This window comes from Rhizopus delemar, genomic scaffold, assembly GCF_000149305.1.
Source record: "Rhizopus delemar RA 99-880 supercont3.8 genomic scaffold, whole genome shotgun sequence".
NCBI classification, from domain to species: Eukaryota; Fungi; Mucoromycota; class Mucoromycetes; order Mucorales; family Rhizopodaceae; genus Rhizopus; species Rhizopus delemar.
In genome coordinates this window covers 1,593,573-1,615,676 of record NW_027137834.1, presented here as the reverse complement: position 1 = coordinate 1,615,676, position 22,104 = coordinate 1,593,573, and the positions used below count along the sequence as shown (strand labels likewise).

Here is a 22,104-nt window from a genome sequence, read left to right as displayed (position 1 = left end):
ATTTATATTAGTTTGAGCAAGACCTGAGATTAAATGACAAGAGATAGTTACGACCGATATGATTTGACATGTATAAGAAAAATTTTATAAACTGATGTAAATAATCAACTGTTGAGATGAAAGTGAAACTTGGCTGTTCAGGGCAGTTGGTAATTATCAGGATCTATTCTTATTCAAACTCATTTGTAAAGATTTAGCTTAGAATGATAAGACTGTTATCTTATTGACATGTCAAAACATGACATTGCCCCCTTCCAGGTTGTAATTATCTTTTCTGGAATTAATGTGGCAAGTAAAAAGATGTTTGTTTAACTGAATGTCAAAATGAGGTTTGAGATGTCAAGATGAGCTCTATTTGTTGTAAGAAATAGGTGCTTGGTAGGGTGAAGTCATATAACGTATAGTGGCTCTTTATATAAACATATAAAGTATAGTGTTCAAGAATGGAACAAAGCATTTAGGCGATAATAAACCCTAAACAGGAATTTATTGCTAAAGTGATGTTTGTCTGTAAATGTGACTGCGTACAAACGTGCAAATTGAAAAATATTAAGGCATGAGAAAAAATTCCATTTTTTACTATCCTTGTAAATATTTTATAATTGCGTTATTTGCTGGTAACATATATGTATAGTTAATGAAAGTTGGGTGGAAGAAGGTCAATGTGTTAACGTCTGTTTCTTTTAGAGTTAGTTACATTGCGATGCACATTTTTTCTTTTCTTGGTTGTATCTTTTTTAGGAACAAGTTGAACCTCGCGCGCTGGTTCTTGTTCACTTATACGTGACCAATACTTTTGGATCGGTCTGTAATCATGGAAATGACTAGCCGGTTCCCAAGTGTCATCTTCTTCTCCATAACCTTTCCATCGAACTTTATATAAGTAATTACCCGGTGATCCCTTATGGTGTAAAACTGCCTCAACATCGTATGATTCAGATTGATCAGTATTGGATAAAGATACTTCCTGGGAAATAACCTTTATTTGCGATGGAGGTACATCTCTTGGTAAGAGTGCTCCAGTTGCATCAACCAACACGTATGAACCACCTTGAGTTTTTCTTTTGACAGTGTAATTACCAACGTAGAGGGGATCACTTTTTGCAACACGGTTTACATTCTTGAGCGTGACTTGACTACCAGTGGGGATATCGGTTAGAATTCTGTGAGTTTGGTTGAACTTGTCTCGAGAGGCAGCTTGTGAAGTTTTTATTTTTTCACGAATAGCAGGTAAGACAGTGTCATTAAACTCGTTAATTCTAGTTTCTAACTGTTTCATTGTTTCAGGCGATTTAGTTTTGTCCAGCACGTTATTATAATCCTTGTTTTCATTGGGACGTCTTGCGAACATCAATGAGAAAGGTCGTGTGCCGTGTAAAGCTGTATGTGTATTGTTGAGGGCTTCTTGGGTACTGTCAACATACAAGTCCCAATCCTCAGTTCTGCCTTGTAATCTTTTGTGCAAAATATTTTTTGCTTTGCCAACCCATCGTTCAACTATACCGTTAGCTCGGGGATGATAAGCTGATATGAGACGATGATCAATACCGGATGATTCAACATACAGTCTGACGATTTCATTGACATACTCAGTACCATTATCACTTTGGATAATTTTTGGTCGACCAAAGAGCGATAAGATACTCCTTAATGCAAGTGCAATAGTGAGAGAGGATTTATCGGGCAAGGCTTTGAGTACACAATATCGTGTAAAGACGTCCACTACCAGAAGGATGTATTGATTACCTTGTACTGAAGTAGGGAAAGGTCCGGCTGTGTCGATACAGATGTGATCCCAAGGTGCATCAGCATAGATTGAGGTTAAGGGATTGTATCCGTGCTTTGCAATATTGAATTTTTGGCAATCAGGACAACTACGTATTATTTCAAGTGCATCTTCCTTGAGCTTTGTCCAGTGAATACCATCGCTATGTAAAGCTGTTACGATTGCTTGAGCTCCACGGTGTCCTTCTAAGTGTGTATCCATGAGTAGCTTTTGTCTGTCTTCTGGTGCTGGGGTCATCAAGTCAGCAGGCATCATCATTCTGGATGTAAGAATTGATCCGTTAGAATTGATGATTTGTGAAGTGACAATTGTTTTGATGGTTTTATTATCCCCCTCCAGCGTTTTTTCAGGTTCAAAAAGACGCGACAAAGCATCTGGCAGAATATTTTGAATACCAGGTCGATGGATGATTTTGAAGTTATAATCCAGTATAGTATCCAGCCAATTGATCATCATAGCGTTAGCTACAGGCTGAGTGTGGAGATAAGTCAGGGCCTTGTGATCAGTGTATAAGGTGAATGGGTTACCCCACAAAAATGGATGAAACTTCTTTAGTGCAAATATCACTGCTAATAGCTCACGTTTAGTGGTAGAATAATTCTTTTCAGATGAAGAAAGTGAGCGTGCCATAAAACCGATATATCGAGTCTCATTTTTGATAACTTGGTAAAGAACAGCACCAATTGAATAGTTACTAGCATCAGTAGCAACGTAAAAAGGTTGTTCTAAATCTGGATGATGAAGAAGTGGCGCAGAAGACAATAATGCCTTGATTTTTTCAAAAGCACTTTCTTGTTCAGATGTCCAAAGTTTATCAAGTTTACCTTCGAAACGTAATTTGTCCAAAGGCGCAGTGACTTCAGAAATATTTGGCAAGTATTTTCTAAAATAATTTACCAGTCCTAAAAAGCGTTGAATCTCTTTTCCAGATGAAGGTCTAGGCCAAGTCAAAGCGTTTGTAACTTTACGAGGATCGAGTCGAGACCCTTTGGCATCAACACAGAAACCAAGCAAGTAAACAGTAGACTGCGCAAAATGACATTTGTCTGGGTTAAGGATCAAGTTCACTTTAGTTAATCTCTGAATTATGTTTTGCACATGTGTGATGTGTTCCTCATAAGACTTGGAAAATATGATGATATCATCAACAAAAGCCTGTGCATAAGGTAAATCACGTAATACAATATTAATCACTCGCTGATAACGGGAAGCAATATGTTTCAATCCAAATGGACAACCTCTAAATTGGTATTGTTGACCTTCAAAAGTGAATGTGGTCTTAACACGATCAGGTTCGTAGATTTGGAATCGATGAAATGCTTGTCGAAGATCAAGAGTGGTAAAGATAGTTGATCCTTGTAATTGATCGAAAATCTCTTCAATCTTTGGAATAGGATGTCTATCGTTTGACACGAGAATAGAATTTAACAAGCGAGGATCGAGACAGGGTCGATGTCCTGTGAGATTACCAAGCAAGTCTTTCTTAGGTGCCAATGTTAAAGGAGAATTCCAATCCGAATTAGGTGATGCACGTTCAATAACTTCATCCTTTAACCAAGTGTCAATACATTCACGCATGATTGGTAGTAATTTAAAAGGAGTACGATATGGTGCACGATAAGCGGTTTTTCCTTTAACAGTATCTAAACGTATAACTGACTCGGGTACAGTACAGAATGAATTCTTTGGTATTAAGGCATTTTGATCAACAAATGGTTTAATAGCATTATGGAAATGAACTTGTTGCTCACGTGTACCGTAAGGAGCTTTGTTAGGTTCAGGTGTATCATCCGTAATCTCTTTGTCAATAACTGGTGCAAGATTAGGATGTCTGATGGCTAAGTTGGTAACAAGAATGTTCAACTTGTGCATTAGATCTAATCCTATTACAACTTCAGTATCCAAGGAAAGAGGAAGGACTTCAAAAGAATGGGATGTATGAATAAGATTATTATCATTATCACCGTAAATAACACTTAATGGAAATTTGGTTGTACCGAAACGTTTACTAACATTATCACTTGTAGCAAGTATAACGGAACCAGATACATTTCTATCAACTGCAATATTATATTTATTAACAAAATTGATGTCTATCGTGCTAAAGGAGGAACCACTATCAACCAGGGCCATAGTGTTCACGTTCTCTATTGTGATAGGTACAATTAAAGAATGGTTAGTACTTTTAAATACTTCATTCTGTTTTGTTAATTTCTTACAATCATAGTTGACTGGATAACCCTCGTCATCTACGTCCATCAAGTTGCTATCACCGCTAGACATCTTGGAAGATGCCTGTTGTGGCCTAGCTTGAGGAGTGATGGTGAGGTTGAGCTTGCTACCATTAGAACTTGAAGTAACCAAGCGAGCGGAACGGATGGCCTTACTTGGACCATGGTAGGGCTTATCTCGTGGGCAGATAGCAGCGTGTTCCCTGGACCATGGAACGTTACCAGAGCAACGAAAGCATTTTTTGGCAACAGATACAAAAGACATTGGCGGATTGGTGGTAGTGGGGGAAGGGCTCACCGATGAGGAGCTTTGGCTCAACAAATTCTTGTACTTGTTGCACTTGTCTGTAGGATGATTGGCCAGACCATGGATGGCACAATGGAACTTATTTTTGACGTTACCAGGGGAAGAGGACTTCTTAGTTATACCCTGTAAGTTGCTCAACAAATGTGAGTTCCTAGGGTTGTACTTAGATGCCTCTGTTCCATTTGATGCGAGAGACATAGATAAAGACTTGACAGGGACGGAGTCTTGGCGAGGTGATGGGCTACCCTCAGAACACAAGTTGGATGACAGTACCACCCTGGCCTTGGCAGCGACTTTTGCGACAGAGTCTTGCTGATCTCTTCCTAGGTTCAACAAGGAGCGAGAGACCTCTTGCCGCAAAAATGCTGGTAAAGCTCGTTTGTATATGGAGGCAGTCCTGATGTCATCGTCCCACTTAGCTGCCCTGCGGATTCTTTGGAATCTATCAGTGAAGGCTTCTATGGATTCTGCTGGAACCATTTTAAGGGACAAGAGTTGGTCCATATACTCTAGCTCTTGTGCTACGTCTTGTGCAGCGTATGTTTTGACTATGATACTTCTGACTTCAGACCATACCAAGTTGCGACCCTTAAGGACTTCATTGAACCATGATCGCTGATCCCTGTTCATTTTGATAGGCACTAATCGGGACCAGCTAGAATCTATGGATAGCCCATTTGATTCAACGATGAGAGCGAAAGTATCCAGTAAATCTTCCACTGAATCGTGCACATCTGCTTCTTTTCTCCATACATTACCCTGCCACTGCCAGATGGGAAGGTCAGGTGGGATGACATGAGCGGAACGAGGGTAAGAAGTGTTTAAATGGTTGCCAGGACCAAGGACCGCTTCACCTGTAGGCGTAGAAGGAGAGACGCAAAAAGCCTGTGCTTCATCTAAAAACATGATACAGTTCTTAATGGTCACTGCTCGCTCTTGTAACCCTTTGAGGTGTTCTTGTGGGGCACCAGATATCACAGCGTGAGCAATTTGCTGTCTAAGGTTCTCTAAAGTAACTCTTAAACCCATAACAGCATCAACGGGCTTATCATCACTTGCTACATGACTTGTTGCCATAGGGGATGAGGTTTCTTCAGCATTGGTCATTTCAGTATCTTCAATGGCCTTTGGTATTTCTTCCATATTCGTTTCAAACGTATCAGTTTCACCATGAGTAAAAGGACTAGGAGTTTGATCTTCTTTAACCATATTTGTATTTGCGATTAAGAGTTCAGAATTCGTTAAAAAAAATGAAGTGTTTTTAAGTATTTAAAATATGAAAAAGAAGAATTAACGAGACCGAACAATAGTTCTAAAGTCGAATTACTTTTATTAAAGAAAGATTCCAAGGCTATTTATATTAGTTTGAGCAAGACCTGAGATTAAATGACAAGAGATAGTTACGACCGATATGATTTGACATGTATAAGAAAAATTTTATAAACTGATGTAAATAATCAACTGTTGAGATGAAAGTGAAACTTGGCTGTTCAGGGCAGTTGGTAATTATCAGGATCTATTCTTATTCAAACTCATTTGTAAAGATTTAGCTTAGAATGATAAGACTGTTATCTTATTGACATGTCAAAACATGACAGAAACACTGGGTGATTTATCAGATTATTCCAAAATTAAACGAGATAAAAAGTTATTCTTTTATTGTATGCAATCAGCAGTTATATATATATTGTATCTTGTTAAACGAGGGTTTCGATTATTAGCATGAATTATTCTAAGTCAAGTTTCAGTGTAATTGATCAATGGATTGATCACCATCCCTGGCCAGCATTAAATTTAATGCGAAGATGTAATTCCACAAGATACACTAGATGATTGTTGAAATACAATAAAATAACATGATAAACCGTAAAAAAGAAAAAAAACCAAAATAAAATAACATACAAATTATTAATATAAATTTGTATCCAATGTAATATATAATGTGCTTCTAGTTAAACTATCGTTGGCATCGTTAAAACCTTATTATCTCAAAAACCTTTGTTTCTAAGGATAAAAATGATAATTGAAGGGAAAAGATCTCCAACTTTTGATAGTATATGCACCATTTAAAATCTTAAAGAGCAATTTTTACTTTTTAGAAGCTCTTGTTCTTTTTCTACCTTTAGTAGATTGTTCATTGCCAAATAATGTCTTTCTTTTTCTACTAGAATTTGCTGTTTTAATAGAATGTTTTCCATCCGCTTTTCTTCGTTCCCAATATTTTTTAATAGCATCAGTATCTTGGAAGGTAGACTGTTTTTGCCAAGTTTGTTCACCTGGATATCCAACCCAAGTTGTCAAGTATTCAAATTTGCTTGGTGCTATCTCTCTATGATTAATGATAGCTTGTACCTCATAGATATCTTTGTTATCGTTCGTTTTGTTTGTATCGTTTGATACTAACTTTATTTGAGATGTTGGTACATTTCTGTCAAACAAACTGCCTGTTAAATCAGTAAGAACGTAATTACCATTTTTCGTATGGTTGTGAACAGTAAAAGGTCCGATATATTTAGAGTCAGTCTTTGACTTTTTGCCTTCAATGTTCTTTATCATTACTGTCGATCCAATTGGGAATGGGTTATTTAATATACGATGTCTTTTAACAAAGTATTCATTGTCCTTTCTTTGCGTTTCCAATATTTGCTCACGGACTTCTGGTAGAGTAGTGTTATTGAATTTTTCAATAACAGTTTTGAGTTTTTCAACATTTATTGTTTCTTCATTAAACTCAATCTGTCGCATGCTCTTGGTATAATCTTTAAGATCATTTACCTTTCTATTGAACATAACTTCAAATGGTTTTAAACCATGCAATCTTGAAATATGTTGGTTCATTACATAAGCAGTACCATCAACATACATATCCCATGCTTCATTGTATCCTTCCAACATTTTAATTATAATTCTTTTTGCTGAGCCTACACTAGCTTCAGCTACTGAATTGCCTGTTGGTGTATAAGGTAGAGATAAGGATTCTTCTACACCCATATGATCTTTTATTGCCTTTAATAGCTTATTTTTGAACTCAAGTCCGTTATCGTGAATTAAACACTTTGGATAGCCGAACATCGAGAATACTTGTACCAAGGCTAATGCTACATCTAAAGCAGACTTTGTTTTAATCGCCCTCAGCACAACAAATCTACTAAATAGATCGACTATTACCAAAAGGAAATTATTTCCATTGGTTGAAGTTATATCAAAACTTCCAAGATCAATAGCTATCTGATCCCATATGCCATTAGGACAGATACTTTTTGGTGGGTGATAAGCATGTTTGGCTAAATTATGCCTTGAGCATTTTGGACATTCATTGATTTATTTTGTTATATCTTCTCTTAAGCCTTTCCAGTAAAAGCCATGATCTTGCTTTATTTTTAGTTCTGTTTGGTTTACACCATAGTGACCTAAAGCATGTACATTTTCAATAAGCTTTTGTCGTTCATCAAGATTATCAATAATTTTATAGTTATCTAAATGACTAGCAGCTAGTACTAATGATTCTTTTTCTTCGTGTTCACTATCTGTACTGATGTTATCGTCATCAATTTCCAGATCATGAAATGCTCTAGCCTTTTGTTTCTTTGTATCACTTTGTGACGTATTGCTAACAGCTTGCCTTATAGATTTTTCTTTATTTTTGTTTCCTTTTACTTCATTACCATTCTCTTTTCCAGCATATGCTTCATCCCTGGCCAGCGTGTTTTCCACATCAGGGTAAAACAAACGCGAAAGTTTATCAGCTAAAATGTTTCTCATTCCAGCACAATAGGTAATGTCAAAGTCCATTTCGAAAATGGTTTCATAGTAACTTTCTATGACTCTGTTAGCTATTTTAGTTTCTTTTCTGTTGATTTCCAACAAAGCTTTATTGTCGACAAATAGATGAAAATGTTTGCCATACAACCATTTTCTCCATTTTGTGAATGAATATACGACAGCTAACAACTCACGTCGCGTTGAGCCATATCTTCTTTCTGTAGGCGATAATGTGCGCGCTACGAAGCCAATATATTTTATTTCGTTATTGATTACTTGATACAAGCAACCGCTAATTCCATAATCGCAAGCATCCGTAACCAAATGGAATGAATATTTTAAGTTGGGTACACTAATTACCGGTGCGTTTACTAATGCTTCTTTCAACTTTCTAATTGCTTTAGAATATTCATTAGTCCAAACTGCTTTCAAATTTGGATGATTTTTCAATTGGTTTAATGGTGCAGTCAATTGCGATATATTTGGGATATGATCTCTAAAGTAGTTCATAACACCAAGACGATGACTTAATTCTTTTGAATTCTTTACATCATCCGGCCAGTCTAGCACATTTGCAACTTTTCTTTGATCTAATGTTAGGCCTTTTTCATTTAAGCAAAAACCGAGCACATATATTGATTTTTGCGCAATATGGAGCTTATCTGGATTAATTCGCAGATTATGCAATGTCAACCGTTCTAAGACAGTTTGAACATGTTGCATGTGCTTTTCTAAGTTGTTATCTGATAATATGTATATATCATCGATGAAATTTACCACGTAGTCAATATCAGCAAACAAATTTGTTAAACTACGTTGAACGACACTCGAAATTGGTGTCAAACCAAAAGGAGCTCGTTTAAATTGAAGTTGTACACCATCAGGTGTTGTGAATGCAGTTAAAGGACGATCACTTTTCCTAATCCTAAAGGAATGGAAACATTGACTTAAGTCAATTGTTGTAAAGAGAGTATATCGACTCATTATACGATGAAGGTCTGATATTAAAGGTAATGGAAACCTATCTATACGTCTCTTGTCAAGATTATTATTGACGAGTCTACTGTCAACTACACATCTGATGTTTTTATTATCGTATTCATCCGTTTTTGGATCCTTTTTAGGTACTGTCAATAATGGTGAATTGTAGGGAATATTAGGAGGTGCTCGTTCAACAATTCCTAATTCAATCCATTTTTGGACTTGATCTTTTACAGCCTGTACATGGCATTCATTTATTTGATATTGTCTACGATATGCAGATTGTGCATCCTTTTTCAAAGGCAGTTTAATTTCACTACCAGGTATTGTGCAATAAGCAGATTTTGGTATGTTTTTGTTCGCAACAATATAAGGTTCTATTTCCTTTAGCAAATATTCTTGCTCTATAGGTGAAAAATATGGATCTTCATTTGGAGTATAAGGATATGGTTCAATAACAGGAATAATAGGCTTATGACTTTCATCATCCCAAGTAATTCTAATATTACTTAGAGTAATACCCAATTTAAATAATAAATCTGTGCCAATTGACGCATGTACATTATTATTAAATATTTTGAATATTTCCAATTGAGAATACAGTGCTCTATCACCATATTCAATATAAACTTCTTTTTCAGTTTTACCATAACGCACGATTTTGTCATCACTTATAAGTGTAATGAGACCATGTTTATTTAATGTATTTTTTAACTTTAAAAATTGACATAAAGTGGGCGAGATGCATGAAAAGTTTGCTCCAGGGTCGCAAAGTGCCCAACACCGAACATGTTCTATAGTAATAGGTAGATAAATAAGATTATCAGTTATTAAACCTTCCGGTGGTGTTTGGAAATATTGTGTGTCAATTTTTGTTTTGAACTTACAATCCTGTTTAGGTTTGTCCAATTTTGCAGCAGCAAAGCGCAAATTACTATCATTATCTGTATCACAGCTATCATATGAAGAAGATTCATCTACTTCCATTGGCACAATATTGTTTTTAGGCGAAGCATCACCTTTTTTCTTGTTTCTTTTCAAGGGTCTCTTTGAATTATTATCCTTGTTCTTTGAATTTTTGCATTGATGGCTAGGGTTCCAAGTTTTAAAACAGTGGAAACAAATACCCTTCTTAATACAAGCAGCGCGAGTCCGACAATCTTTAGTATCATGATCAACGCTTGTAGGATGTATAACACAATGTTTCTTTTTAAGAATACGGTGACTATTATGACGAGACTTTGAATTTTCGTAACGTCGAGAATCTCTATCATGATTATTCTTTTTACTAAAGCTATTTCGCTTTTCTTGGCTCTTTTTGTAAATAGCATGATGAAAAGCCAGAATGTCTACCATTTCTTCTGGGGTAAGCTCTTTACCGCGAAAGTCTTTCTCCACATCTTTGAAGAGGTCAGCAGGCAAACGATCTGTCAAACACCATTTCAAAGTGTCTATATTCTGCATTTTAGCTTTAGCGCGTAAATCATTGAAACGCTGTATGTAGTCATGAATATCTTCATGATGATGATATTTCATGCCCAAAAGTGCATTCAGAGCAATTTCTTTTTGTACAACAGGGTTAATTCCATAGCGTTCAATAAACGAGGATTTAAAATTATTCCATGTTGTTTCTGGTTTCTGTTCCAGAAGTGTATTATACCAAGCCAAGATTGGTCCAGGCAAAATAGTAATAATATAATCCTTCGGCTAAATGAAAGATTTACCGTCCATCTCTTTGGAAGCCTATAGCGGCGCTAAAATTGAGCGTACAGACGTATGCTATACATCATTCGAAAGCCTGGGTCATCTATTTTTAGACAATGTAACATTAATTTCCAAAAATGGTAATATGCGGGAAATAATTAGGAAAGAAAACAGGCGCTATAGGCCCTGATTTTTATAGTTATCAATGAAAAATTTCTATATTTATTTTAAGCACTTCGGAATTTTTTTACGGGCGTACTAGGTGCTAAGGTATCATTTTCATCAGATTCGCTATCGGAATCGTCATCTGAGATAAAAATAAATGGCTCTTCATCGCCCTGATCACCAGTGGCATCTTCAAAGACGGTTGTGAGCAACGATACCAATGGACCTTGGTCGGCAATGCCTGCTCTGGTGAACGACACTTGCGAAAAGCAAGCAAGCATTGCCTTCCAGTGATTGCCAGCATGTTTTCTTCGCCAGATGAATTCCACTAATTTCCATGGCATCATCGATGCTGTGCGATGACGGCTGGTCACTCCTCGTTTGATACCATTCCAAGTACCTAATAGCAGGTTGTTAGCATTGTTTAAGAATTCTATGATCTACACAAGTATGTACCTTCTATTGTGTTAGTGCAGGCACCTGTCTTTGGATCGCGAAATGCTTTGGAGTGATTGACCGTTTGAACAACTAAATTTCGGCTTGGATCGCTGTCAATCCCCTTATGGCCTTTCCAGCAGTCTACCATGACAAGTGAGCCTGTAAACAAGGGTTAGGTGCACTGATCATCAAGTATATACATATTTCAAATGTTACCATCCTTAGCAAAAGTATCGATTATGAGCTTCAAGGTATTTTGGTTGCGGTTAGGTACCGTCAGCAAGAACATCTTACGTTCGGGCGTGCGCTCTACACCTCCAACAACCCAAACACCGTCTACCCTCTTTCCCTTATTGTACTTTCTTTTACCAAATTTGCTCTCATCTATTTCAACAACAATTGACTGTCCATTACTGCCAACCCCACCTAAGTATGACTAATTAATTACATACTCTGATATCAACAAAGCATCACGTACCAACTTGAACATCTTCAATTCGAAGATCTGCCTCCATTACTTGATAGATATCTTTGACAATGCTGCGGACAGTTGGCAGGCTAAGTCCAGTCATGGTAGATATTGTTCCGTTTGGAACTTGCAGCAGAAAGAGATACACTACTAACAGTGTTTGATGGATAATTGACTTGCGACCTTGAAAGAAGGATCCATCCAGGTAAGAAATACGGCTACGACCGCACGCACAGGTGGTTGAGCCGCATCGCCAAAAGAATCCATCCCTGCTGGACTGGTTCAAGCGCATTTCGGAGCCTTCCTTGCACTTGCGCGATGAAAAAAAGGCACCGTTGAGATATTTGCAGATAAAAATTTGAGAATTAAAAGGAGATGGTACTTGAAAACTAGTGAATGAGTCTCTATGTAACCTCTTTATTAGATTTCAAGACGAGAGAGAGAACCCATTTAATCAAACTACGCCTTTATATAGGAAATAAAATTATTCAGGGACCGAAGTGAGTTCAAGATCAATTTTAGTATTGAACTTGAATAATATAAATATTGTATATGGTTAATATTGTAAATGAGTCTTAGAGAATATGTAATATATAATATTATGTATTCAGTACTTGTTATTTTTTATATAAGATTTGAGTAATCTCATACGAATAATAAGTATTTAATGGGGTAAATACGACAACCGTTCTCCTTCAAGTAACTTTTACCAGTTGCCTTTAGTTATTTTCCCTCCCACTTAAAAAATAAACTTACTTCAATGTACATTCAGCCGTCATAGTTCTTTCAGCTATGTATGCAAGAGTTGGCGTGTTGTTAGCAGAAGACATTGGGGATTGATAAAACTGATAAAAAGATGAAGGAAAGAAAAAAAAACAGAAATAACAGGCCTTTTTACAGTGAGCGACAAAACTGTCCCAATGTTTTGTAGTTTTCTCTTTTATGGCCTGTAGCGTTATGGTTATCAGATTAATTTATGGCTTGTTGTATATCATTCGATAGCCAAAGTCTTGTAGAAGTAAACAACATATAGCAAAGACCGATTAAAGTGCCGCAAGTGGAGATAGAGGGGATGGAAAACAAGCGGTGCATTGGGACAGTTTTGTCGCATTCTCAAAAAAATATAAAATGGTTTACTTATTTGATATTAATAGTCAGTCCAGCGTCCTTTGTTCTTGATACATTGTTTTATACGCTTAGGCATTGATTCTATAACCTTTTGACACTCTTCTGGCTTCATTAAGTCGTACCAAACTTTAGTTACTCGTTCGTATAATTCATTCATGCCTTTTGGTGCTGTTTCATAATCATTCAGCCTTCTCTTTAACAATGACCACATATTTTCAATTGGATTGAGGTCAGGGGACTGAAGTGTTTTAAGTATTTAAAATAGACAAAGAAGAATTAACGAGACCGAACAATAGTTCTAAAGTCGAATTACTTTTATTAAAGAAAGATTCCAAGGCTATTTATATTAGTTTGAGCAAGACCTGAGATTAAATGACAAGAGATAGTTACGACCGATATGATTTGACATGTATAAGAAAAATTTTATAAACTGATGTAAATAATCAACTGTTGAGATGAAAGTGAAACTTGGCTGTTCAGGGCAGTTGGTAATTATCAGGATCTATTCTTATTCAAACTCATTTGTAAAGATTTAGCTTAGATTAATAAGACTGTTATCTTATTGACATGTCAAAACATGACAGGGACTGTGCAGGCCACTCCAGGATGTTGTAGGGTTGGTCTTTAAGGTATTCTTTGACTAGTTTGGACGTATGCTTAGGATCATTGTCATGCTGAAAAATCACCTGATGACGTTCGAATCCTAATTTATCGATGCTAAACTCGATAGTACGCTCCAATTCATCTTCCAAAATCTCTCTGTACAATTCTTTATCCATATTACCATTGATCTTGCACATCCAACCGACTCCTGCATAGGTAATGGCGCTCCACAGCATAATACTGCCTCCACCATGCTTAACAGTCATCTTGACATGATGAGATTTCAAGCTTTCCCCTGATCGGATCCAAGCCCAGGTGCGTCCATCTGAATTGAATTTATTTATTTTCGTCTCGTCTGACCAAATAACGCGTTTCTAGTCATCTATAGTCCAGTCTTTGTGAGCCATACACCAAGAAAGCCTCTTACGGATGTTTTTAGCACTAAGCAAAGGCTTCTTCGGCTTCTCAATTGCACCAAGGCCGGCCTTACGAAGGGTTCTGCGCACTGTCACAGCACTTAATTTCCTTCCAATGTCCTTTTCTAATTCTTTAGCCATCTTTGCTGCACTTGACATCCGGTTTTTCGTCACTTGGCGGACACAATAGCGTTCATCAGCTGCCGATAAGATCTTGCGTCGGCCGCCTTTTGGCTTTCCAAGTCCAAAGCAATGGGATTTTCGGAGTCTCCCAACCGTACTCTTGCTTAAACCAGTAGAACCTTCCACTTCCCGAACCGACTTACCTTGTTTAAGTAGAGAAATTGCTTGAACAACTGTTTCTTGAGAGGCTTGTTTCATGTTGAGATATAATGGGCGAGTAATAAATCAGTAGGAGTTTAAAACTTTAGCAGGGAGTAAAGATCATCCTAGAGACATACAATGCGCATTTGTAAGCAGTTTGGTACCTCTATGCAACTTGTGGGTCGATATTTTATCATATTTTATATTTTTTTGAAAATGCGACAAAACTGTCCCAATGCACCGCTTGTTTTCCATCCCCTCTATCTCCACTTGCGGCACTTTAATCGGTCTTTGCTATATGTTGTTTACTTTTACAAGACTTTGGCTATCGAATGATATACAACAAGCCATAAATTAATCTGATAACCATAACGCTACAGGCCATAAAAGAGAAAACTACAAAACATTGGGACAGTTTTGTCGCTCACTGTATATTTTTTTTACATGTTTTGTTATCTGTCCGAAATCAGCCGATAGATAGGCAGCATCTCCGCAACGATAATTCGTTTTACCATTGTTATTTTGTAGTATGGTTGGTTTAGTTTGAGTGTTTTAGAGAAGTTTTTCTTGAAATTTTTAAAGTAAGGTACTGTAGTGACCACCAAATCTTTTAATTAAGATCAAATAAAGGTAAAGATAAAAAAAAAGGGATCAGGAACTTTTTATGAGAAGGTTGCCTGTTTATTGAATAAAATATATAAAATAAAATGTGAGTAGAACTGTACTGTCCTTTTTCTTCATCTAAATAGTTGGGATATTTATATTGTTAATTTTTTTTTTTTTCTTTTTGACTTTTTTCATTTTTTTGACTTCTTTGTCACACCATACAGAACCGATAAAATTTTTCCGAAAACTTTTGATATTACCCAAAAAAATTGTAAGTTACTTAGACCCAAAAATAATGCAAAAAGCAGACTATGTTTGCTGAGTGTCCACCGGGAATCGAACCAACGCCTTTAGAATGAGAAGCCATTAGCAAAACCCAATAACCACAAATGTTGATTTGCCGATTCTCGTTTCGCAAGCCTCTTTGTCATACAATTTTTGGTTTTTGGAGCTGTTTTTCTCGACCTGCAGAAGTCGTATCTCGGTCCGGACTTTTTTAATGACCTTCTACTTGTCATCCCTCTTGAGTGAAGTAATGAACAAGGAAGAAAAAATGACTGTTCTTAGTAGATCTCGCAATTGGCCAATTTTGGCTTAATAAACTCCGCTTAAAAATGATGTAATCGTGTTCTGTGACCCCAATTACCATATTAAGCATACCAAACTCCGCGTGCGGAGTTTGTATATATATTTATAGTAGATGGACGGTAAATCTTTCATAGATCCAAGGTCGTTGGACTAAGTATTAATTTTTTTAAATAAAGTGTGTAAAAATGTTTATATATAAACGCCGTCAAAATTGGTCGCATGTACCGTCAGACTTTGATGGTCCATTATTACCAATACATAACCTCTATGGTGCTGTTTGTACTACCATATAACTCTCCAGAGTTTGATCTTTTGAATGGTGTATATATCATTGTAATAAGCCAAGAAATGAAGTAGAAGGTAGTCTGTATAGGCAAAATATGAAAACATGCGACCAATTTTGACGGCCACTGTATGTTAAGTTTCTTGGGTCGACCTGCTTGCAATACGGAGTGATGGTCTACTTCTTTCGCAATGTTCGAAATAGACCCTTTAGAAACATGTAACTCGTTGCTGGTAACATCGTACGACTTTCCTCTTCTTAAAGCGAAAATAATTGCATTTCGTTGGGTTTCTGAAATTTCGCAATTTACCATTACTTGAAATGTCGAGATGGAGCAATGAGAGATTACAATGGAAAAACAAAAAAACAAAAAATCGACCAGGGCTGTCTTGGAATAGAAGAAGCAGCCACGGGTAAAAACTATGATAGCAGCCACGAGTTAGTCCTATGTTATTTGGAAACATACACTAGGTGAAAAAATAGGGACAACCTTTTCGAAAATTTCATTTCATGCAGCATATAGCATTAAGAGAAGGTCGCCTCATGTCGTTAGCAATATGTTAAAGCGAGGTTAATGTGTAAAGTATTTCATCAAAATATGATGAGCCAATTATGGAAAATGAGGGAGTAATGCGTATATAATTGGTCGAATTTTAGATACTCCATAGCTCAGTTTTAGACCATATTTTGTACTCTTCTAATTTGACCTGGAATGTCAGTTACAATTAAAATGCAAACCAATTTTAATTTTAGCTAAGCACATTCCTATAATTAATAATATAAAATGGGTGCTGTTTTCCTTCATTCATACAATTTTTTTTTTCATTATATTCTTCTTACTTTCTGCGACATTTCTCTTACTTATGCCTCGCGCTTTACCTCAAGACACGCAAGACAGCATCAAGTCTGCACTGATGAGCAATAGAAGCCCAAAGAATATTGCTGGTGAATTTGATATCCATCCCAAGACAGTTAGGAGATATAGAAACAAGCTATTTGGGCCAACGGTACCCGCAAGACGTGGTAGGCATACACTTGTGTCATCTGCTACGAAGGAATATATCAAGGTATTACTGATTAAAGGAGCCCTAAAGACAGCCAAGGATGTACATCGGATGCTCATGCGACTTGGGTATTCTATGTCTTACCGTTCAGCAATAAACACCCTTGTATCAATGGGTTTTCATGCTAGGCGTAAAAAGAAGCAGCCTCTTTTAACTAATAACCACCGCAAGCAGAGGTTAGCATGGGCAAAAAAGTATCAAAGCTGGTCCATACAGCAGTGGCATCAAGTAGTGTTCTCCGATGAAACGAAGATCAACATTTGGGGACCTGATGGCTGCAGATACTATTGGACCCAGCCTGGTGATGTTCTTCGCCCACACCACATGGATCTTTCAGTGAAGCATGGTGGCGGCAAATTGATCATGTGGGGATGTATAACCAGTGAGGGACCAGGATATGCGTGCCAGATATACGATGGTACCATGGACTCCTTGGTGTACCAGCATATTCTTGGAACAACTTACATGGAAACGCTGAAGTACTATGGTATGAACAAGTGCACCATTTACCTTCAACAAGATAACGACCCAAAGCACAAGTCCAAATCAACAATATCATGGCTCCAACAAAACAAGGTCCGGCACATTACCGATTGGCCACCTAACAGTCCGGATCTGAATCCTATAGAGCACGTGTGGCATTTGCTGAAACTTAAGTTACAGTGGGTCAAAATACCTCACAAACCTCATCACTTTTTGACGTTATAGTCTTCTAGATTACTCAATAGCTTTTGTATCTTTCTCAAACTTTGCACAGATGTTGTACAATAGGTTGAGTCTATTTGCATAAAATTCCGACGACGGAAATTGAAAACTGAGCGAATAAGCAACTATGAACTGGAGGCGGTCTATTTGTGAGGTATTTTGACTTTCATCAATTTTTTCTTTTCTCCGCAATAGGTCATTCCAAACAATGTTCTGGCAAGTTTTAAGCATTTCCCGGATAGTGCAGTCATCCCGGAACATAAAACTTAAACTTTGGAAAAGAATTGATTATTCTTTCTTTCGCTAATCTGTAAGTAAATTTCCATCTACTGCATCATCTATCCATCTACAAAAATGCCCAAATCCTTAGCATACGAAACTCAAATGGACATCAAATCAGCAATAGAGCATGATGTATTGACTGAGATTACTGCAAAACGGTTTGGAGTGCATCAAAACACTGTTATCAACCATGCAAATAAGTGGATGCCTAACCGGATTCGCAAGAAAGGTGGCAAACAGCATCTTGTAAGCGACATCACTCTTCGTCTAATCAAGCGAGAGATCGTAAATGACTCATTAAGGACTACCAAGAAGATCCACCTGAAGCTGGAAGAGTTGTGGCATTCTATGTCGTTCCAATCTGCTGTTAATGTTTTGCATTCTGTGGAGATCTTTGTTGAGATAAAAAAGAAGAAGCCTTTACTCGCTGCACAGCACAAAAAAGCTCGATTAGCTGGGGCTAAAAAGCATCAGTATTGGACCATTCACGACTGGCGACGTATCATCTTCTCGGATGAAGCCAAAATTAATATCTGGGGATCGGATGGCTGTAAATACTACTGGAAGCGTAAAGGAGACCGTCTTCAGCCTCATCACATTGAAGTTACAGTGAAGCATGGTGGTGGTGGTATCATGTTGTGGGGCTGTATAGCCAGTGAGGGACCCGGGTATGCATGTCAGGTATATGATGGCATCATGAATTCAGAGGTATACCAAGAAATCCTTGGCACAAGCCTTAAGGACACGCTCCGGTACTATGGCCTAGATTGGAAATCATCCATTTTTCAACATGACAACGACCCAAAACACTGATCAAAGTCTACAAAACAGTATATAAAAGATAACAGTATGTGTGATATTGATGACTGGCCATCCCAGAGTCCGGATTTGAGTCCAATCGAGCTTATATGGTATCATCTTAAGCTGAATCTAAGTATGTACTAAAATAGAGCAAAAAGCATGCAGGAACTATGGCAGAGAGTGGAAAAGGAATAGAATCCCTTTACTAAAGATCAATGTTTAAAGTATATTGACAGTATGCCAGAAAGAACACAAGTCCATTGCTGAAAAGGGCGGGTCCACTAGAAATCAATAAAGTCAAAATACCTCACAAATAGACCGAGCTTAAGTATCTGTATCCTAATAGACCTCAGCTGCTTATCTGAGTTTAAAATTCTGGCACACAATAGTGCATACATAGTTGGTTTTATATTTTAAATTTGAAATGATTGAGCCAATTTGTTATGGAATTACATCAAAAATAAATAAAAATCATCATACGTTTGTGAGGTATTTTGACCCACTGTATGTCTTTATGAACGAAAGGCAAGAAACATCGACGAGCTATGGGAACGAGTTGACGTTGAATGGAACAAGCTAGATAAAGTTGTTTGTGGAAGCTACATTGATAGCATGCCTGATCGCATAGCAGCGGTAATCAAATCAAAAGGGAGATTTACTCGTTATTAAATAAATACTACCCATTTGGCTAATGCAAAAGATAGGTCCCGGAGATCGTTGGTCCCAATTAAGCTCCGATCTGCATGAAACTCCGAATATATACTCTTGTACCCCGTAGCATCTTTGATGCCAAATTTGGTAAGATTTCAATCAGCGCATCAGATTCTATTGGCCATTGAATTCACCTAGTCTACCGCCTATTGAAGTGAGGGTCGGTAGACTTTTGAAATTAATTTTTTTTCTTTCCTTTAGTGGTTTTTTGCGCTTTTTTTGTTGACCTTGACCTCTGACTTGGGATAGATATTCATCAATGTGATTGGATACTTATGTTGCGTGGTTTTTTGTAGGACGCAATATAAACACCCCTTTGTATTTTTGCATTTTCTCTGTATCTTGGTTATTTTCCTATTTGACCGACTCAAGCTTTAGTGTATCGTTATCACATAGTGGTGGTTGTACTTCTGGCCAATTGAATGCTCCTTATGGGCCCCGTACTCCTTCGGATGGTGACAAAGTGAACGAAGCACGAATTATTACGTCATATGAAACTACATGGGCGTAACTGGTATGAGAGAAAAGTAGAGCATGTTTACTGATGGGATTGCAGTCACCTAAGGAAATCCATCGGTGCATTCCACAAGGAAAACCGCATTTGCAGCTTCAATAGATGCATGAAGGAGATGGTTCTTAGGTATAAACCTAACAAATGTTAGTTTTACTATCGTTGCCGCACTCCTTCATTCATTGGGCTTCATAATAATCGACAAGAATGCATTACGAAGGGGTCTGTATTTATTAATAAAAAGTCGTGTCGTATTTTCCTTACTAAATACTCAAATGTCATGTGAGATCACTCAAGATCTGCAGGTCATATAATTTAAGACTACCTCTATATAACACTACTTGTTATACAGCCATCAGTACTCATAAACAACTTTAGTAATTTACATTGTGCAATTTCGGTTCCTCAATTATTAATTTTATCAAATCAGACGTAGTTTGTATTTAATGAGCTCTCTCTCCTGTCTTCACTCAATAAAGAGGTTCAAGAGTCTCATCGATTATCAGTTTTTCTTTTACACTTTATTTTCACTCTTAATCGACTATAAACTACTGATCAATATCACAACTGACCCTCACTTCAATAGGCGGTAGACTAGGTGAATTCAATGGCCAATAGAATCTGATGCGCTGATTGAAATCTTACCAAATTTGGCATCAAAGATGCTACGGGGTACAAGAGTATATATTCGGAGTTTCATGCAGATCGGAGCTTAATTGGGACCAACGATCTCCGGGACCTATCTTTTGCCCTTGCCAAAGTTAAAGATTATTTTAGGGTAGGTTGTCCCTATTTTTTCACCTAGTGTAGGTGTAAATTTAGTTCATATTCAAAAAAACCCAAAAAATTGTTCATTTTGATTTTGATTTTTGATTGGATATTTTCCAGCATTTACGCATAGCACGTGATATGCTTACAGTGTAGTAAATAGCTGAGAAGCAGTGTTTCATAATGGTTTGTGCTGAGCGCTGATTGGGGATTATGCGAAGCAGATTCAGTACGAAATGTGTAAAAGGCGGTTCAAAATGAACAATTTTTTGAGGTAGTGTAATTTTGGGTCCTATTGAAATCTCCATTTTTATTTTTGTGAACAAAACAAACGGAATGAATCTACTTATTAATATTTAGTTGATCCTCCTTTTTTATTAATAACCTCTTGAATTCTTGCCGGCATGCCATCGATATACCTTTGGCAAAGTTCTTTGTCAAAGCCATTCCATACTTTTTCCACTCGTTCCCAAAGCTCATCCGTATTCTTTGCTCTACGTTCGTAACAGCTGAGCTTCAACTTCAGTTGATGCCATACGTGTTCTATTGGATTTAAGTCCGGACTCTGAGCTGACCAATCGCTAATATACTGCACTTGATGATTATCTAACCAGTCCATTGTAGATTTTGCCTTGTGCTTTGGATCATTATCATGCTGAAAGTAAACGTTGGACCAGTTGAAATTGTAGTACTCCATAGTATCGCGAAGCGTAGTGTTCGATATATGCTGATAAACATTCGCGCTCATGTTCCCATCGTAAATTTGACAAGCATATCCTGGTCCTTCAGAAGTTATACAGCCCCACATCATCAATTTGCCTGCTCCATGCTTGACTGTAAGTTCTAGATGATGCGGTTGAAGAGGATCACTTGGTCTTTTCCAATAATACTTACAGCCATCAGAGCCCCATACGTTGACCTTGGTTTCATAAGAAAAAACGACTTTTCGCCATTCTTCCACTGTCCAATCCTGATGCTTCTTGGCCCATTCTAATCGATGCTGCATATGAGCTTTTGTCAAAAACAGCTTCTTTTTTTTATTGAAGAATGGAACTCCATTGATTTCAGTACGTTAATTGCTGACTGGTATGAGATATCGTAGCCAAGTTGAACCAGCTCCCGGTGTACCTCTCTGGCAGTCTTTAAAACCCCTTCAATGACTTTTCTTTTGATTAACCGCTTCGTCACTTTGGAGACTACTGTCGGTCTACCACCTATGCTTACTGTCCTATTTGAAAACAACCGTCTAGAGTATCTACTAACAGTTGATTCATGTACTCCAATTTCTTTAGCAATATTGTTCGTTGATGTGGATCCAGTTAATGCTTGATTGAGATCGTCTACTTTTTCTTCTGGCAGTCGTTTAGGCATGCGATTGGTAATAAGGTAAAAAAGAGAAATAATTTAAGTAAAGGGATATAAAATTTAAAATAAAGGAATTGTAAGCGCTTTTACATACTGGCAACATTCT

The 22,104-nt window shown here is 37.2% G+C and overlaps 8 protein-coding genes across 8 annotated transcripts; 2 read left to right on the top strand and 6 right to left on the bottom strand.

Annotated features, from left to right (window-relative positions):
• Window positions 1-667: 667 nt before the first annotated feature.
• RO3G_10804 (uncharacterized protein) lies at window positions 668-5,533 on the bottom strand (the record flags this gene model as incomplete). The annotated part of the gene is made up of 2 exons (XM_067665388.1): window positions 668-3,846; window positions 4,006-5,533. The coding sequence occupies 2 exons, from the start codon at window positions 5,531-5,533 to the stop codon at window positions 668-670; spliced, it is 4,707 nt and encodes a 1,568-aa protein (XP_067521489.1).
• A 779-nt stretch (window positions 5,534-6,312) lies between these two features.
• RO3G_10803 (uncharacterized protein) lies at window positions 6,313-7,315 on the bottom strand (the record flags this gene model as incomplete). The annotated part of the gene is made up of 2 exons (XM_067665387.1): window positions 6,313-6,328; window positions 6,417-7,315. The coding sequence occupies 2 exons, from the start codon at window positions 7,313-7,315 to the stop codon at window positions 6,313-6,315; spliced, it is 915 nt and encodes a 304-aa protein (XP_067521488.1).
• Window positions 7,316-8,775: 1,460 nt separating this feature from the next.
• RO3G_10802 (uncharacterized protein) lies at window positions 8,776-10,603 on the bottom strand (the record flags this gene model as incomplete). Its single annotated transcript, XM_067665386.1, has 2 exons — window positions 8,776-8,784; window positions 8,864-10,603. 2 exons carry the CDS (start codon window positions 10,601-10,603, stop codon window positions 8,776-8,778), a joined length of 1,749 nt encoding a protein of 582 aa, XP_067521487.1.
• A 395-nt stretch (window positions 10,604-10,998) lies between these two features.
• RO3G_10801 (uncharacterized protein) lies at window positions 10,999-11,946 on the bottom strand (the record flags this gene model as incomplete). Its single annotated transcript, XM_067665385.1, has 4 exons — window positions 10,999-11,336; window positions 11,393-11,533; window positions 11,591-11,800; window positions 11,853-11,946. 4 exons carry the CDS (start codon window positions 11,944-11,946, stop codon window positions 10,999-11,001), a joined length of 783 nt encoding a protein of 260 aa, XP_067521486.1.
• A 1,579-nt stretch (window positions 11,947-13,525) lies between these two features.
• On the bottom strand, window positions 13,526-14,131 carry RO3G_10800 (uncharacterized protein; the record flags this gene model as incomplete). Its single annotated transcript, XM_067665384.1, has 2 exons — window positions 13,526-13,899; window positions 14,002-14,131. 2 exons carry the CDS (start codon window positions 14,129-14,131, stop codon window positions 13,526-13,528), a joined length of 504 nt encoding a protein of 167 aa, XP_067521485.1.
• Window positions 14,132-16,654: 2,523 nt separating this feature from the next.
• On the top strand, window positions 16,655-17,563 carry RO3G_10799 (uncharacterized protein; the record flags this gene model as incomplete). Its single annotated transcript, XM_067665383.1, has 1 exon — window positions 16,655-17,563. One exon carries the CDS (start codon window positions 16,655-16,657, stop codon window positions 17,561-17,563), a length of 909 nt encoding a protein of 302 aa, XP_067521484.1.
• A 351-nt stretch (window positions 17,564-17,914) lies between these two features.
• RO3G_10798 (uncharacterized protein) lies at window positions 17,915-18,655 on the top strand (the record flags this gene model as incomplete). The annotated part of the gene is made up of 1 exon (XM_067665382.1): window positions 17,915-18,655. One exon carries the CDS (start codon window positions 17,915-17,917, stop codon window positions 18,653-18,655), a length of 741 nt encoding a protein of 246 aa, XP_067521483.1.
• A 2,327-nt stretch (window positions 18,656-20,982) lies between these two features.
• RO3G_10797 (uncharacterized protein) lies at window positions 20,983-21,639 on the bottom strand (the record flags this gene model as incomplete). The annotated part of the gene is made up of 1 exon (XM_067665381.1): window positions 20,983-21,639. The coding sequence occupies one exon, from the start codon at window positions 21,637-21,639 to the stop codon at window positions 20,983-20,985; it is 657 nt and encodes a 218-aa protein (XP_067521482.1).
• Window positions 21,640-22,104: the final 465 nt, after the last annotated feature.